Genomic DNA, 16,769 nt, shown 5'->3' with positions numbered 1-16,769 from the left:
AGGTCACGCCCAATGCCATATAAAGTTAAGTCACCATGTCAATCATCTCTTTACCAACATCACTAGAACAAAGTAAGGATAAGGCACGGTGTCAATCATCTCTTTACCCCAATCACCAGTACAATGTCTGCCACATAAAGTTAAGACCCTGAGTTAGTCATCTCTTTACCTCAATCACTAAGAAAAGATGGCCAAGACCCACCCACTGGCTTTAGACGGTTAAATCATCTTTTCTCCATATTCATTAGAACAAGGTCTGAAATGCCTGCTGAATATACCATTAAAAGAGTAAAGCACCTCATCAATCAGCTTTTCACCATCATCATTAGGACAAAGGATGAAAGACCACCACCAAGTACTGTATAAGGTTAAGGCACATGATCAATCAGGTATTCACCATCGAGCTCAGCAGAACAAGCCATGGAACAAACTTCAAAGAGACCACGAAGGAAGAGCACTGGGAGGGCTCAGGGGTTATGACAACATTGAAAAAGTGCACCAAAGCAGTTTTGAGTCTGCCATCCTATGGAAGATCTAATCTGTTTAAGATGAAGTTGTCTATATAGTAACCTGAACAGCTAAATTTATATAGGGATCTCCAGACCTGCAGCTCTTATTCGTGATCACACTTCAACAGTTCATCTTTGGCGACCTCAGAGGGCCACTCAAAAACCTGAAGGCTGTGGCTTAGTAGCCACGCCTCTCTCATCGCCATAGGCTTTATAATACAATTCACTTATATAGCTCCTTTACAGATTTGCTAATATAGATGGAGTACTTTGGAGGTGATTTAACACTCGAGTTCATGTGCCTGCGCCCAACTACACCCAAAGTTCACCCACCTTAAAAACAAACATCTCCCTGCGGAGGATAGCCAACGTGTTGAAGCTGCCATCACAGATGTTGGGCTTGGAGCCCGGGTAGATAGGCATGTCTCCGGTGGGTGGCTTTGGTGGCCTCGGGTGCCGGTCCGTTTTTCGTGGATCTAAAGGTGGGTGAGAGTGCTGCGGTGGGATTGTTGGGAGCGGTTTGGTGGGCTGCACTTTATCCGGAGGACCTGAAGGAAAAGAAGAAGGAGAGAGAATAAATAAAGCAAGATGGACTCCTGGTAAATCATCATGCTGATCCTTTAGGTTTTTAGCCAAAGCAATTGTGCTTTATGTAGCGCCTTTCAGAGCACCTGTTGTCAAAACACCCGTCCGTTATCTGACCTGTTTAGATGTGTGAGCCTATCCTGGGAGTGCTGAGCACTTGGAGTGTTACCATGAGGCAGTTAAATAAGCACTTTATATAGCGCCACTCATAGTCAGTCCTCTGCAAAGCATCCATGCATCAGCAGCAGCAGGTCCAAGGTTGGAATCATCAACATCACTACAACAAAGGCCCACCCAATACCATATTAGGCTAAGTCATCAGATTAATCATCTCCTCACCAGCATCATTATAATGAAGAGTGAAAGGCCCTCCCACCACCATATAAGGCTGAAGCACCATGTCCGTCATCTCTTCACCATCATCACTATGACAAAATAGGAAAGGCTCACCCACTATGAAAAAAGGTTAAGGCTCAGCATCAGCAAGCTCTCACCCCAGTCACCAAGGTTGAGGCACCATGTCCATCATCTCTTCACCATTGTCAATATAACAAAGAGTCTAAAGGCTCACCCAATTACCATATAAGGCTAAGTCACTGAGTTACTAATCTCTTCACCAGCATCATTATAACAAAGAGTGAAAGGCCCACCCACTACCATATAAGGTTAAGTCACCACGTCAGTCATTTCACCAACATAACCAGGATGAAGTATGAGAAGGCCCACTAACTACCATATTTGGTTGAAGCACCATATCAATCATCTCTTCAGAAGGTCCAAGGTAGGAATCAGCACTGAATGAGCCGTCACATAGGATTACCAACACACACCCACGCCAACGTGGACCAGTTTAAAGTTAAGGAAGGAAAACCAAAGTATCAAGAGGAACGGCCAGGTGAACACGGGGAGAACATACAAATGCCACACTGTTTCATTGTTCAGGAGTTGTAATGCTACCATGCCTAATCACCGTGCCACTCTGCTGTCTTTCACATGCCTGTCTATCACTTTCTTTCTGATCTCCTCAGACATCTCTCTCCTTTACATCCTGTGCTCCATGGTCAGTGTGGGACTCATGATGACACCAAACAGCAGTGTGACGACTTTTCTCCATTTAAATCAGCTCTGTAAATGTAATGCCTTCTAACAAAAACTGCCCTCTTTTCCTGTATATAGCGCCTTTCCTAATGACTCTCTCCCACACAGCCACTTAGCAGGCACCTTGACTCTTGGCCAGGCTTTCCTCTGATTTTGAATAAAAACCGGCGCTAAAGTCCTTGGGACTTTTCATGATATGAGCAAAAAAAGATAAATGGGAGAGAGCGATGCCCGCACTAAGTGGCATCAATAAGGCGCCGCTGACACAGCTACTCGGGTGCCGCTCCTCTTTAATGCGGCAGAGCAGAAGGACACCTCAGGCTCTGCGCTCCTTCACAATCAGCCGCTGCTGTTTTATGCTATCAGCGGGCCGAATCTGTAACATCAGCAATAAATAAATAAATACCAGTAGCGCTAACAGAAGTGGCCTCGCTCCCCGCAGCAGCCGCATGACGCGCGGCTCACAAGAAAAAAGTAATGATGGGGGGCCTTCAGGAACGCTAACGCAGACAGTTTGCAAGACTTTTCTACCTAATCCACTTTATTTGGATTTCCCGATGAGGCAGCTTCCAATATCAGAACTAAACAGAAGGAAATTAAAAAAAGAAAATGGCAGATTTTCTAGCCCCCCAACCCCACATCCCCCCCTTCCCCGTCCCTCTTGGCTTTTGTTTTGCCGCTCTCCACATCTGTTCACAGCAGGGTTTCCCTAAGAGCAGCGCTGTGGTTGGAATAATGAGAAGCGCTCCAAAGCCGCCGGCCTGCCTGCCATCAATAGCCAGCTCCTGGCACGAGACGCTCCACTCATTTCCTAGCACTGGGCTCTCGTCCCGTGATAATTTAATTAAAATCGCTGACTGAAATGGGCTGTGAGCCTCGAATCCAATGGCCAGTAGGTGTGGGAATGGCTTCCATCTTTACACTGCCCTCGTTGTTCTAGGCAGATTCAAGGAATAGAAAGGTCCGTCTACCCAAACAGTAGCTGCTTCATTAGTGATGACTTCACATTGTCACAGGTGTCCCGTCTACTGGCCGGACACGAGGACGGACTTTAAACATTTGCTTTAATAATGTTACTGGATACTGGAGCATGTGGCAGAGGGGAAATAAACTTCTGTTTGCCTACAGGAATGCAAAGCAAGAGCTCCTCTTATCTCATGAGAACTGCTGGACGTCAGGATGCAATGGACTTTCTTCCCAGGATGACAGCTGTCAATCAAATGGACACTCAAGGGATTTTACGTCTTTGTAATTTTACGTCTATGGTGTACGGAATATCTTCATGGTCATGTTTGGTCTTAAATTAAAGCTAATGCCAGGGTGTATCTCCTTGTGGTAGTTTCTGAAAGATATTTTACTGTTGTTACATATTTGAGAAAAACATTCTATAGTTATGCATAGTAATGAAGCAGATCCCAGGTATGAACTCTCTAGGAAAAGCTGCAGGTTTCCTGAAGTGCGACATGTTTGCCTTCTGGTTAAATTTTATTGTGGCAAATGGAACTGGCGTGAACTGTTTGAAGATTTTATAGCCAAAGAGTCTTGATCTCTGACTAGCTTTAATGTACTGTGGCCTGCAGAGGGCGCTCCTGCTGCCCAAACCTGACACAGACAGACGCAGGACACACACGTTTTATTTCTTTTTTTTTTTTCGTTCTCCACGTGGGAAATGCCTTACCCTGTTTCCTACCTGCATAGCACAATTGAAGCACAACACTGCACTTCTTTCTTTTCCTTTCCCTTCTTTCTCTATCTTCACCTTCACTCCTCCTCCAGAAAGCTTGTCAGTAGTGCCCGCTGGCACCGTCTATACGGCACCCAGAAGTGCTTCAGGTGTCCAACAACCTTCTCCTGGTAGCACTTCTGGGTGTGTCGGAAGTTCTACCACGCGGGGCTTAACAGCACCCATGGAACTCAAAAAGGGCTGCACCCAACTCCAACCTCCATGGAGCCCTGAGGGAGTCCGAGGCACTGCTGCAACTCAGGGGGGGCTTCCATCTATCTGTCGCTCCAGGGGAGGTATGGCTCTGGATATGTTCTCTCCCCCAGTCCTTCCAATATAGAGGCATCCTGGCTGGGTAAGGGTCCTGGCTGTCCGTCACAATTTATAAGGTGTGATGGACAGCAGGCATGGGCTGGCATCCTGACTGGGATGATGCATGATCCAGTACCTGGCTAGGAGGCCACCATACTGAACTGGCAAAAAGAAAGATAGGCTGTTCTCTGCCTTTGCCAGGAGGTTGGCAGTTTGGGCTTTGGTAAACATGTGGACACCTACAGGGCAGGATGAGAGTTGCAGTGCCGTGAGTTAAACCTGCTGGGTCTCATGGGTGCCGCCAGGGAGGGCTGCAGGGATTCATCATCCCTGATTTTCAGGACTTCCATCACACAATGCCCTGCCCAACCGTAAAAAGGAAGTCATCCAGCCTCAACCTGGACAGTCAGAGTCGGGAGAAAGGAAGGAAGGCAACACTCACTGGATGGAGGTGGACAAAGAAGAGAAGGAAGGAAGGAAGGAAGGAAGGAGAATTGGTGAAACCTTACTGAGATATTTTTATAATAAAAAGTAAAACCTCTGTTTTGAATCTGTGACTAGATTTATTGGTTGTGTCCAGGGTATGGAGCTGGGTGGTGCTAGTATATATACATTTATATTTCTAAACATATACGCATATATGTATATATATATATATTGAGGGAAACTAGAATGTCAGGTAGCCCCAAACCACCAAACACAAACACGCAGTGAGTCCCAGGTTCAAATAGAGGATGGTTTATTCGCCAAATCCTCCACAAGCAGCAAAAGCACAAGTTTCTCTCTCCACAATCCTCTTACCACCGCACTGCCCTCCTCCAGTTCAGTCTTGCCCTCCTTCCTCCCCCCTCTGACTTGCCTGGGTGAGGGAGTGCGGTTCCTTTAATTAAGAACCTGGCAGTACTTCCGGTGCCAGGGTCACTGCCCGATGGAAGCACTTCTGGGTCATGTGAACATCCATTACAGCTGGGATCTTGTGTTCCTGAAGTGCCCAGTGACCCCAACAGGGCGGCTCTGCCAGACTACATTTCCCAACATGCCCTGTTGGCTTCCTACTGGGCACTGATATCCAGGGCTGCTGCCATCTAGCGTGCTGGGGGAATACAAAGCCCCAAGTGATATCTTCCCATTTCGTTGGGCTGTCCATCCATCCCTTGTGGTCTTTCCTTCCGGGTCTGAACCCCTTCTCCACCCCGGGCGGGATGCTTATCTGCTTGTTAGGAGTCTCCCAGCTGTGTGGTGTCTTCGAAATTAAACTTGTCGTAGCTTTAATTGTTACGGGACCCCAGATTCTCATAGTATATGGCCCTGAATCGTGTAAATCTATGTTTTGAGCATTGAATAATGCAAACGCGAAAAGATTGTTGTAGATTCGGATATTTTGCCTGTAGTGTTTGTGGATTTCACTTTCACCAAACAACAAATCATTGAATTCTCACGGATAGGCCTCTTCATGAGGAAGAAACACTGCATTTCCCTGATGGCAACAGGAATTAGGCGATCTACAAGTCACTGACTTAAACTTTAAAGCCGATCCAATATCTACATACTACTGTCATATCACCTATGTCCATATATTTGATCTCTTTTCACTGTTCAATATCGCATTGAATTTTGATTCGTGTTTGGAATGACATTGTGACATTACAATGTATAACTTCCGTGAGTGAATGTTGTTTCTTTCTTTACACAAACTGTGTCTGACAATGCTCACACAAATGAGAAACGACTGAACCGTGTGTGCTTATTTATGGACTTCTCCAAATCTCTTTGCACAAAGTCTTCTCACAGGACTTATTTCTCTATGGATTTCACATTCACCAAGCAACAAATCTTTTTTTCCAGATAGGCCTCTTCATGGGAAGGAACACAACTTTTCCTGATTCAATTAGATGAGCTACAAGTCTCTGACTTAAACTTTGCCAAATAATATACCTCCTTCTGTCATATCACCTATGTCCATATATTTGATCTCTTTTCACTGTTCCGTTATTTCACTGAGTAATAATTTCCGTTTATTTATGATCTTTATTATCTTTTATTTGATACTTTCGAATTTTCCTACTTTTATATTCTTTAACTTCCTCTGAATATGTATCACACCAACGTTTCTGAACGTCATTATGAAGTCTTTTATTTCTGACCCCGATTGGACCTACGAGCTTTTCAGTTCCACTTGGTCTGGGCTAATGATTACTTTCCTTATGTTCGGAATCTGCAGTTTTTATCACAGCTGGTGACTTTAATCAGTGTGATTTACGGACTGTACTTCCTAAATACCATCAACATGTGAACATTTCCACCCGTGAGAAGAACACACTGGATCATGTTTACAGCAACATACGAGGTACATACAGGGCTGCATCCCGGCCTCACTTCGGACAATCAGAACACATCTCTCTGTTCCTGTACCCAGCCTACAGACAAAGGCTGAAAGAAACAAACACTATCATCCATTCATCCATCCATCCAATCATTATCCAACACGCTAGATAGATAGATAGATAGATAGATAGATAGATAGATAGATAGATAGATAGATAGATAGATAATCCCAAGGGGAAAGATAGATGTGAAGGCACTATATAACATAGATAGATAGATAGATAGATAGATAGATAGATAGATAGATAGATAGATAGATAGATAGATAGATAGATAGATAGATAGATACTATATTAATCCCAAGGGGAAATATATATATATATACTGTATATCCTAACTACAGGGTCACAGGGTTCTGTTGGAGCCAATCCCAGACAACACAGGGTGCGAAGCAGGAAATAAACCCCAGGCATCTATCTATCTATCTATCTATCTATCTATCTATCTATCTATCTATCTATCTATCTATCTATCTATCTATCAGCCTCACAGACAGTCTACCTGATGATCTCAACACTTTCTACACCCACTTTGAGACGTCAGCACAGAGTGGAGGCACACACAGACACACACACACACACACACACACACACACACACCTGGACCACACAAATCCCCTCCCCTCCTCCAACAGTCTCTTCAGGTCAGGTACACAAATCACTAAAGAAGACCAATCCCTGTAAGGCAGCAGGACCAGACAACAACCCTGGGCGGGCTCTCAGAGCATGTGCCAACAAGCTGGCTGATGTTCTCTCCTCCATCTTCAACCTTTCCCTCAGTCAGCACATCATTCCGTCCTGCTTTAAGACTACGATCATCGTCCCCCTTGCTAAAAAAAGCCCACCCACCTCCCTGAATGACTACAGGCTGGTAACACTCACTCCAATCATCATGAAGCGTTTTGAGAGAGTGGTGCCGGCCCACATTCAGAGCAGCATACCGGACACTCTGGACCCTCTGCAGTATGCCTACCGGCCCAACAGGTCCACCTCAGATGTCATCGCGGCCGCACTACATTATTCCCTCTCCCATTTGGAGAACAAAGACTCCTACATCAGGATGCTCTTTGCTGACTACAGCTCCGCCTTTAACACGGTTGTCCCCCATAAACTGTCTGCACTTGGCCTGCAGCCCACCTCTCTAACTGGCTCCTAGACTTTCTGACTGGCAGGCCCCAGTCTGTCAGGACTGGTAATAGGATTTCAGCCACCATTATCACAAACACAGGGATGCATACTCAGCCTCATCCTCTACACACACCCTGTTCACCCACGACTGTGTCGCCTACCACAAAGATAACATCATCCTGAAGTCCGCAGACGACACCGCAGTGATAGGACGCATCACTGGTGGGTATGAGGCGGCCTACAGGAGGGAGGTGGACAGTCTGGCATTAAGGTGTAAGGATGACAACCTCACCCTCAACACAGACAACATGAAGGAGATGACAGTGGACATGAGGAAGTAGAGGAGACTTCACCGGCCACTGTTTATCCGAGGGATTGAAGTGGAGAGGGTGAGCAGCATTAAATACCAGGATGTTTACTTCAATGAGGACCTCACTTGGACACTTAACACCACACAGCTGGTCAAGAGGGCTCAACAGCGGCTGTACTTTCTGAGGAGGCTGAGAAAGTCTGGTATGTCGACTGAGATCCTCGGCAACTTTTACAGCTGCATTGTTGAGAGCATCTTGACCAGCTGCATCACCATGTGGTACAGCAACACCACTCCTATGGACCGCAAACTCCTGCAGAGAGTGGTGAAGACTGCTGAGACGTTCACCAGGACCGCACTGCCATCTCTGTACAGCATCTACAACTGCAGAGTCCACAGGAGAACTGCCTCGATCCTCAGGGACCCCCAACAATTGTTCACACTTCTACCCTCAGGCAGGAGGTATCCATCCATCCATCCATTATCCAACCCGCTAAATCCTAACTACAGGGTCACGGAGGTCTGTTGGAGCCAATCCCAGCCAACACAGGGTGCAAGGCAGGAAACAAACCCTGGGCAGGGGCACACACACCATGTCCCTGACAGCCTCAGCACACAGTGCTGGGAAGAAGACCAGGGACACCCGGATCGCTTCCGGGTGCGCAGCTGGCACTTCCGCCACACTTGGGATTGCTGGTGGAAGCTAATCTGGAGGCACCTGGAGCACGTCTGGGTGTGTATAAAAGGGGCCGCCTCCATCCAATCAATGGCTGGAGTCGGGTGGAAGAAGGACAGAGCTTGGGAGGAGAGGCGTGGAGGCGGACCTGAGAGGCAAAGACATCAAGGAAAGAGGACTGGACTTTGGGGGAGTTTTGGGGTTGTGTGCTTCACTTTTGTAAATATTATTGTAAATCAACGTGTGTGGGTTGGAACCAACAATGTCTACCTGTCTGTGTCTGGGCCGAGCTCCACAATATACACACAGTATCAAACACACACACACATATATATATATATATATATATATTACATATATACATTACATTCATAGTTCTGAATCACAATCTTATTATTTAGTCCCCTGAGTTGCGATAAACAGTTATTAGATATGTCATACAGTATATATATATTGTCAGGGATGCCATATATATATAGTTATTAGCCAGGATACGGAATATCAGAGCCCTGCCTGGATCACGTGAGGTTTGCCTCCCGGGTTGCTTTGGGAGCCACGGGTCAAGGGCATGGAAGCTTTTCCCTGTAGGGGCCCGTGGTCACCGCCAGGTATATATGTCTTAGAGACTTGTTGCCCCAGCACTTCCGCCACACCAGGAAGTGCTGGGGGGAAGATTTATGATGGCGCCCGGAGAGCAGCCAGGAGGACAGCAGGCACTTCCGCCCGCTGGGGCGTGCCAGGAGGAATGCCGGGAACACCTGGGGCTCATCCGGGTCCTCTATAAAAGGGGCCGTCTCCATTCATTCGAGGCTAGTCGGGTGGAAGAAGGACGAGGCAAGAGGATTTGGGGAGGCGGCCCGAAGACAAGGCATTGTGGCCAGGACTGTGACTGTTTTGGGGTTTGTGCGTGATGAGGTCTGAGTGATTGGCTGGGGTATATACCTATTATTAAATATTTTGTATAATAAGCGTGTGGTGGTGTTTTAAAAATATGTCCGCCTGTCTGTGTCCGGGTCAAGTTCACAATATATATATATATGTATATGTACAGTATATGTATATGTATATGTATATGTATATGTATATGTATATAATTAGATATATCCGCCTTAATAAAAGGTCAGGTGTCTGTTTGCTACTGTGTCTCCGTGTCTGTCCGGTTGCTATGTCTCTGGCATTCCAACAGATGGCGTATCACAAACATTTGTACCAACAGCAAACTGTAATTGCCTTTCCAACAGAGAGCACATTACAAACAAAGAAATATTTTTTTTTTACTGTGTATTTTTGTAATGTGCCATCTGTTGGAATGACAAACGCAAGGCATTTTATTACTACATGAATTACAACATAGATTCCAATAGACGGTGCACTGCAGATGTTTAAACTGAGGTCTACGTTGATTAATTAGATTGAAACCCCTCTTATATGGGTAGCACAGTTAGTATATATAAACACACACACACACACACACAAACGTTTTTGATGCTGTATCGCTCTCTAAGGTTTCATCCTTTGTAAAATCTGCTCCATCAGAATGATGAATGTCTGCCTCCTGATCCCACTTCTCCTCAGTAATGGGCTGCCACCTAAACTCATGGCAGACGAGGCTCTGGCACTCCTTCAGACATTCCAGCTACTGTGATGGCCCCCCTGAGAACCTCCCAGGTACCCACAAGTCCGTGGCCTTTAGCAGGATCTCAGACAAGCTATAAACTTGACTGGCAAAGCATCGCACGCGCATCATAATTAATAGATGGGAATGTACAGCAGAGCTGAGGTGTCGGCTCCCTGCAGCCCTTTCACTTTTCATTTACATTTGCATGGCGATCGTTAGTCCAAGCCCTCCAGCTATTCATTGTCATTTGTTTTTTTTCTGAGCTTCCTGTGAGGACAAAGTTACGTCCTAAAACGGTCTTTCCAATGAAGCCTTTTAGGTTTCACCGTCTCCCCTGCCTCTTCAGCCTGCTGTGACGTTCAGCTTGGAACGATGCAGTGTGCCTTGATGTCACATGCCATAAAATCCTGCCAATATCCGAGTCACAGTACGGGTCAGCCCACAGCGGAAGGACTGCTTCCTTTTCCTTCAAAGTGAACCTTTTCTAAAGGGGTCATTGCAAGGTGCTTTTAGAGCAGAAGTCAGATTAAGAGTCTCACAGACTAAGAGCTCTGGGTTCAAATGCTGTCACCAGGCTGTCACTTGTGTTCTGGTTTTAGTATCAGGCTGCTATGAAAGAGGAGCACAAGGTATCCTCATCTGGTTTGGGATGTGTGAATTTCCACAGGTGAAGTAAGCAGAGGTGGGCTTCACAATGGGGACGTTTTGTACTGATAGTCCATTTTTGATTAATTTAAGTACACGGTGACACGAAGGTTAGTGTGACTACCTCATATATCCAGGCTTCAATAACAAGGATAGGCACTTTCTGTGTGCAGCCTGCATGTTCTCCCCGTATTTGTAGGTTTATTAGGTGCGGCCCAGGGTGGACTAAAGTGCAGGTGCAGTCACTAAATCAGGGGTGTCCAATTTTGGTCCTGGTAGGCCGCAGTGGTTCATTCTAACCATCTTCTTCATTAGTGAGCCGTTTTTGCTGCTGTTTTGCCTTTTTTCAATTGACGTGACTTGGACCCCTTAGTTGTTTTCTTTTTCCTAAATGAGCAGCCAAACAATAATGAGACACAAAACAAAACCAGCTAACCTGAAAATAAAGAAAGGTGAGGGTCTCGGTGATGTTGGTCTGCTCGAGTCACCAAAACATCTTGACGGTGGTCTTAGAAAAAACAGAAAATCAACAGTCTGCTGTGGCAGAAGGAGAGCAGCGACAAGTCCTGATATTCAATAACAGCTTCAATTAACAGCAAGAATGGGCTTCTCATTAAGAAACTGGTTGGAGTGAAACTGGCCGGAGAATGAAATCCCAGTTTAGCTGGTCATCTGTTGGCTCGTTTCACGTCTCATTTCTGTTTATTGAAGAAACAAATCAATTCAGAGGACTGAATCCTTAAAAACAGGGCTATGAACATGAAGGGAAAAGGAGTTAATTAGCAGTGAACCAGCTCTTTACCCTCATGGGGATCCTGGAGGGGCTCATGGGAAATTCCCAGTGGGTCTACATATGTTTTGTGGACTTAGAGAAGGCTTATGTTCCTTGGGGGATTTTGTGGGGGGTTTCCAGGGCCCCTAATATGGCCTGCATAATCGCAATGTCCGCATACTCAGACAAACATCAGCACGGTGCTCGGCGCATGTGCTGCTCCACCACTTATGAAGTTTGTCATTTTCATGGACAGGATATCAAGACGCAGCAAACGAGGGCAGGGTGTCCAGCTTGGTGGTCTTAGAATCGTGTCACTGCTTTTTTTAAATAGATGACGCGTCCCTGCTGGCTTCATCTGGGTGTGAATCCCAACATGCATTGGGACAGTTGACGGTCAAGTGGGAAGCAGCAGATCAGCACATCCAAATCTGAGGCCATGGTCCTCGGTAGGCAAAAGGTGGGCTGTCCTCTCCGAGTGGGTGGTGTGTTGCTTCCTCATCTGGCGGAGTTTAAGTTCACGAGTGTGGGGAAGAGGGATGCGCAGGCAGCAGATATCCAAACGTAACGCTGTCAGCCCTTCTAAACATATAATACACTGCCTTGGCCCCCCGTGTCACAGTTACGAATCCTCAGCTGGTGGCAATTCTTGGCTTTTTCAGTCTAATTTCCTGTGCTTGGCACAGACAGCTCAACCGCCGCTCTGCCCCTGAAGAACTGGATGAGCCCCCCTTTCTGCTAAATGTAAACTTGTCACAGCGGCGGCGTCATACGACATTTTCTTAACTCTTTAACGATAAGAGACCTCCAACTGAGATGGCATCTGGGACCCCTAGGTCACCTACCGTATATTTTCTGGATACCCTGCAGGTCATCGTTGGGCAGCTTGAAAATGTCCGTTTCCATGTACTGGTAGAAGGGAGCCATTATGGCAGTGGGGTCATTGGAATGTTCAAGGCCTAAGGCGTGACCGAGTTCGTGGACCGCAACCAGAAACAAATCGTTTCCTGTTGAAAGAGAAGAGAAGGAAAAAAAATAAATCAGATGAATGAATGAAAGGAAGGAAGAAGGAAGGAAGGAGAGATCCAAATAAGCGCACACTACAAATTGTTTCCGATCTTTTTGGATAACGAGGCGCCCCACAGGAACAACACAGTGGGATTGAAGCCATACATCTACAAAAAAAGGGTGGGCCTCTACATCGTAGATTAAGACCCCGGAGCTCGAATCCCATATCTGGAGTGGAGTCTGCATGTTCTCCCCAATTCCAGTGTTCAGTCAGGTCAGTTAACGACTTTCATCTGACCCTGCACTGGACTGGCATCTCAATCAGGATTTTTTTGAGTGGCACAGAATTGAATGGAAATTTATTAGGGTTAGGTTTAGGGATTGGACCTCCCTTTTGTCCTCAGTTCTTCCTGGCATGGATTCCTCAAGATGTTGGAAATACTCCTTTGAGATTCTGGTCCTCCATGACATCATGCAACTTCAACAGATTTGGCAGCTGCACATCCAAGATGTTAATCTCCCATTCTGATGTCCTACTATAGTGTGCCCCGGGAAGGCCTCTGAAGAATCCTGAACTCATTGTTAACGTTTACAGAACCAGATTGAGGAGGTTTTGCTTTGTGACGTTGCGCTTAATCAGACTGCAAGTAGCCATTAGATGATTGTGGCCATGAAGCTGGTCAGGCCAGACTATACCTTGACACCACCATCGCCAACCTGGACTGCTGAACAGGGTCGTCTTAACGCATGGGCACGCTGGGTAGTTTCCCCACAGGCATAGGGACGCCATGCTAGTCTATGTATGTTGTGACTTGCTGTCAATAGATAAATACTCTACTATACTAAACTAGAAATATGTGTCATTGTGTTACAAGTAGACATCTGATTTAGTATCACGGTCACCTCTGTTACCTCACGTGTCTGTATGTCTACGGATCTCACGCACGACATCACGTAAATGCATCAGTGTTAATGTCACTAGTCAATTCTCTGCACAGAAATTTCGCAAATGTTTGTGTTGAACACTTGATCTATACTAATAAAAGGCAAAGCCCTCACTGACTGACTGACTGACTGACTGACTGTGACTGACTGACTGACTGACTCATCACTCAGTGACTGACTCACTGACTGACTGACTGACTCACTCACTCATCACTGACTGACTGACTCACTGACTGACTGACTGACTGACTCACTGACTGACTGACCGACTGACTCATCACTAATTCTCCAGCTTCCCGTGTAGGTAGAAGGCTGAAATTTGGCAGACTTACTCCTTACAGCTTACTTACAAAAGTTAAGCAGGTTTAATTTCGGAATTCTACGTAACGGTCATAACGGTCGATAACGGTCGACAACGTCAGCCATGTTGAACTTTCTTATTTATGACCCCATCTTCACAAAATTTGGTAGGTGACTTCCCTGCGCTAACCGAAACCGATGTACTTACTTATTTTGATGGCATGATGCCACTGTCGGCCGCCATATTGAACTTTCCAACGTCACTAATTCTTCAACTTCCCGTGTAGGTAGAAGGCTGACCCCATCTTCACGAAATTTGGTAGGCGGCTTCCCTGCGCTAACCGAAACCGATGCACATACTTATTTCGGTGGTATGACGTCACTGTAGGCCACCATATTGAACTTTCCAACGTCACTAATTCTCCAACTTCCTGTGTTGGTAGAAGGCTGAAATTTGGCAGGCTCATTCCTTACAGCTTACTTACAAAAGTTAAGCAGGTTTCATTTCGAAATTCTACGCGTAATGGTCATAACGGTTGACAACGTTCGCCATGTTGAACTTTCTTATTTATGGCCCCATCTTCACGAAATTTGGTAGGCGGCTTCCCTGCAGTAACTGAAACCAATGTATGTACTTATTGTGGTGGTATGATGCCACTGTCGGCCGCCATATTGAACTTTTCAACGGTCTTTGTTACTTATGGGCCCATCTTCAAGAAATTTGGTATGCGGGTTCCCAACGCTAACTGAATCCTACTTACGTACATATATACGTCCATAGCCTGCAGCTCGGTCACCGTGTGAGGCGGCGTTGGGTCCCCCATCCCAACACCTCCCACGTTGTTGGCTGCCTGCCTATATAAGGCCGTCCGTCGCTCCGGTCTCTACATTCCCTTCCTTGCTTCGCCACGGGATTCACGTCTCCCTGCTGATAACTACAGCCTTTTTATTTAATCCACGGCTTCTCCACTGTTTTATTGTTCGTTTATTACGATTATAGTTATTGTGTAGGTATTTTAGACTTACTTTACATTGTTCAGGTACCCATTTCCTTTATCATTCCAACCGTACCCCATTAACATGTCTATCGAGGTGATCACCATCGATCAAAGAACTGTCACTTACCGAGTGGTTTCCATGCCGGAGATGGCACCTACCTTTTCCATTCTCTGTGTTACATATTGCACGGCCATATCAGGCTCACTCTTGATATCCGGAGGAACATTGTGTCTTATGTATTGAATGACTGGGACAGGTTCAAGGTGTGGACTGATGACGGTACAGGAGATAATTAGACTACACAGGAGCACTAGAAGAGTGAAATGCTTAAGCCCTTCACCTATGGTTCTGCATGTGAGTTGATGGCTGCGCTGAATTGTTCGGTTGTCGCTTTCAAGTGTACCGAAATGGCCAAATATTTTACACCTTTCGACAACCGCCAATGCCTCTTAAACATCTTAGATTGACAGGTGACGATTTCAGTAGTGGACACTTTGATGTTTATGAATGTTTAAACTCTCAAAAGCTGGATGTGAAGTTATCGATGAAACCGGTTGTGTGCTTACAACGCTTGACAGATGCCGAATGTCACTTCAACACAAGTCCTACAAATACTGTCGTAATTGAAACAAACCATGAAACTCAAACCGATTATGACAGCAGCAATCCAAGCTGTGAGATTTGAGACAAGATTACTGTTCACATGGCCAACTGTACGTTACATGCTCAAGAGTAAGCTCAGCGCACAGCTTGGTCATATTACAACCAGAGGGCCAAACTGACAACGTGGTATACAAAGAGATCCTTAACAAATAATTATTGGTATATTTTCCCTCAGTTTAAAAAGGTTTAATTTTCTTCTTAATAAAAATTTAAGGCAGCACTTCGCCGCTGCGAAGCGCGGGTATTTTGCTAGTTAGTGATAAATAATTCACAGTCATTTCATTAGAACAACATTAGAACAATCGAGATGAGAATTCAGCCCAACAAAGCTCACCAGTCCTCTCCACTTATTTCTTCTAAGTCGAGTTTTGAAAGTCCCTAAAGTCCTCCTGTCCACCACACAACTTGGTCGCTTACTCCAAGTGTCCATCGTTCTTTGTGTAAAGAAAAACTTCCTAATGTTTGTACGAAATTAATCCTTCATTTTCCAGCTGTGTCCCCATGTTCTTGATGATGTCCTTTTGGTAGCCTGGAGACCAAAACTGCACCCAGGACTCCAGATGAGGCCTCACCAGTGTGTTATAAAGCCTGAGCAGAACCTCCTGTGACTTGTACTCCACACGTCAAGGCGCTATATAACCTGACATTCTGTTAGCCTTCTTAATAGCTTCTGCACACTGTCTGGAAGTTGATAGCTTAGAGTCTCCAACGACTCCTAAATCCTTCTCATAAGGTGGACTCTCGATTTTCCGACCGCCCATTGTGTATTCAAACCTAATATTTTTTCTTCCTATGTGCAATTCTTTACATTTACTGACATTAAATTTCATCTGCCACAAATCTGCCCAAGCCTGTCTGCTATCCAAGTCCTTCTGTGACGATATAACGGATTCCAAATTATCTGCTAATCCACCATCTCGGTATCATCTGCCAACTTAACCAGCTTGTTACTTATATTCCTATCTAAATCATTTATAGATATTAAAAATAGCAACGGGCTGGGATTGGCTCTAGCAGACCCCTGTGACCCTTTAGTTCGGATATAACGGGTTGGATAATGGATGGATGGATGGACGGATGGTTGAAAAATAGCA

The 16,769-nt window shown here is 45.6% G+C and overlaps 1 protein-coding gene across 2 annotated transcripts in view; it reads right to left on the bottom strand.

Annotated features, from left to right (window-relative positions):
* The window catches only part of mmp16b (matrix metallopeptidase 16b (membrane-inserted)), a 182,205-nt gene that overhangs the window by 61,254 nt on the left and 104,182 nt on the right, over positions 1-16,769 (bottom strand). For both annotated transcript variants that reach the window (XM_039754293.1, XM_039754294.1), the window contains 2 exons: positions 12,606-12,767; positions 843-1,057 (listed from right to left, as the gene is read on the bottom strand). In XM_039754293.1, coding sequence (XP_039610227.1) covers positions 843-1,057; positions 12,606-12,767 — 377 coding nt within the window. The remainder of the gene's footprint in view (positions 1-842; positions 1,058-12,605; positions 12,768-16,769) is intronic.

The sequence above is a fragment of the Polypterus senegalus genome, chromosome 5 (assembly GCF_016835505.1).
Source record: "Polypterus senegalus isolate Bchr_013 chromosome 5, ASM1683550v1, whole genome shotgun sequence".
NCBI classification, from domain to species: domain Eukaryota; kingdom Metazoa; phylum Chordata; class Cladistia; order Polypteriformes; family Polypteridae; genus Polypterus; species Polypterus senegalus.
The sequence above is the reverse complement of the archived record's forward strand: the minus strand, read 5'-3'. Positions and strand labels throughout refer to the sequence as shown.